Below are 2,086 nucleotides of genomic sequence, written 5' to 3' on the forward strand. Positions count from 1 at the left end.
ATGTCAGGGTGTCAAAAAAAAAAAAAGTCAGACATTAAGCTGTTAAATAACATGTTTAATGGGTAAAGGCTATTTAATGTGAACTAATTTGGAGATCCTATAGAACTATAAGAAATTTGTGAGAACAAATGAACATGGAATACTGCATCATTAATGAACAGAATAGCTCATAACTGTAATAGATGATGTAGATTCAGATATTACTTTATTTTTTAACAGTGACTTAAGCAAGTTGGAAATTTATTTACCTCTTACATATAGGAATTCTGAGCCAAGTAATATGGGGCTGCTATTACAACTCTACAACATTAGGGTTTTAGAATCCTTCAGTCTTGCGTTTCCACTAACCTTAACACACATCCTCAAAGTCCAAGATGATTGCCTGAATTCCCACCACAATTCCATATTTACAGAATTACCATTTCATATATCACTTTCATTTACATTTTGTTCACCATAATTGATCACATGATCACACCTAACTACATTGGATGCTGGGGAATCTCTTTTAGCTAGGAAGCAATGATTCTTAAAAAAAGAACAACAGCAACAAACAACAACAAAAACCATTACCATCCCCTGAGTTTGGACTCAGAAGGTTTCCAGATTTGTGATATTTATAAGGAAAGCAGAAGCCACATCTTTCTGACATAGAGTAGGTGGTGATTTTGAACCACCACACTTTATGTCAGCACCTGAGGGCTTACCTTGTGTGCCACCAGAGCTGCTTAACTGGGATCAGGACCCTAAAAGTGAACTTTTTCTTCAGTTAAAATAGTTTCATGAAGTTCCTATTCCTGATATCTAAGATTTTTTTTCTACTATCCTTAAGGGCTTTTCAAAGTATGGTGTACATGGCAAGAAGTTTAGAATATAATCTGATTCCTCTTTTTTAGTGATTTCTTTTCTTTACTATATTCGAAACAAACATAAAATTCAACTTTCCATTAATTACCTATAAGGATACTTAGCTGCCAACTCCAAGATATGAGTGATCTGAGGGTGGTAATAGCATTTCCTGACCTACCCATCAATATTTTTCTGTGGCATTACATTACTTTCTGCCTTACAAGTTCCCACCCCTATAAAGCATTTTGTTAAGCCCATTTTGAATTCTTTCCCCTTGAAATTTAAATTTTTAAGTTTAATGTTTTATTTTTCATCAGAAACCCAGCAATCTGGTCCATAATTTCCTCATAGCATTTTTCACTTCCTTATTCCTGAAAGTATAAATCAAAGGATTGAGCAAGGGAGTTACGAAGGCATAAACTATGGTCACCATCTTGTCGAAGGAGAAAGCAGATGGATGTCGGGCATAGATAATTATGCATGGGACAAAAAACAAAACCACGATAGCAGTGTGAGATCCACAGGTGGAGAGAGCTTTCAGCCGTCCTTCAGAGCTATGAGTTCTTAGTGAGAGCAAGATGACAAAATAGGAGATAAGCAACAAGGAGAAGATTATGATGCAGATAAACCCACTGTTGGCAACGACCAAAAAGCTGCTGATGCAAGTGTCAGTACAGGCAAGCTTCAATAATGGGTTCAAATCACATAGGAAGTGATCGATAACATTGGGGCCACAGAAGGACAGCTGGAAAATAAGGAGAATTTGTATCACAGAATGCAAGAAGCCCCCTGTCCAGGCTACCCCCATCAGAATGCCACAGAGCTTCCAGTTCATGATAGAGGGGTAGTGCAATGGCTTGCAAATGGCCACATAACGGTCATAGGCCATGGCGGTCAGGACAGTCACCTCCACTCCAGCAAAGAAGTGATCAGCAAAGACCTGGGTCATACAGCCCTTGAAGGAGATGGTTTTCTTCTCATAGAGGGAGTCCACAATCATCTTTGGCGCAAATGCAGAGGAATAGCAGGCATCCAGGAAGGACAGGAATGCCAGAAAGAAGTACATCGGGGATCCCAGGAGTGCTGGGCTGCTGACAATTGTCACCACAACTAGCAAATTGCTCCCAAGAGTTGCAATGTAGCAGAACAAAAATACAATAAATATTATTTTCTGAACACTTGGATTCCATGAAAGACCCAAGAGAACAAACTCAGTTACAAAGCTTTGGTTTTGCAT

At 38.6% G+C, this 2,086-nt stretch overlaps 1 protein-coding gene across 1 annotated transcript; it reads right to left on the reverse strand.

The window, feature by feature from the left end:
• Positions 1 to 1,162: 1,162 nt before the first annotated feature.
• Positions 1,163 to 2,086, reverse strand: LOC135229808 (olfactory receptor 4C15-like). Its single transcript, XM_064279086.1, has one exon. It carries the CDS (start codon positions 2,084 to 2,086, stop codon positions 1,163 to 1,165), a length of 924 nt encoding a protein of 307 aa, XP_064135156.1.

The sequence above is a fragment of the Loxodonta africana genome, unplaced genomic scaffold (genome assembly GCF_030014295.1).
Source record: "Loxodonta africana isolate mLoxAfr1 unplaced genomic scaffold, mLoxAfr1.hap2 scaffold_55, whole genome shotgun sequence".
Lineage (NCBI taxonomy): Eukaryota > Metazoa > Chordata > Mammalia > Proboscidea > Elephantidae > Loxodonta > Loxodonta africana.

Bases quoted from the DNA above. Each gene is read 5' to 3' on its own strand.
- LOC135229808 (XM_064279086.1), bottom strand. From the start codon at position 2,086: ATGCAAAACCAAAGCTTTGTAACTGAGTTTGTTCTCTTGGGTCTTTCA.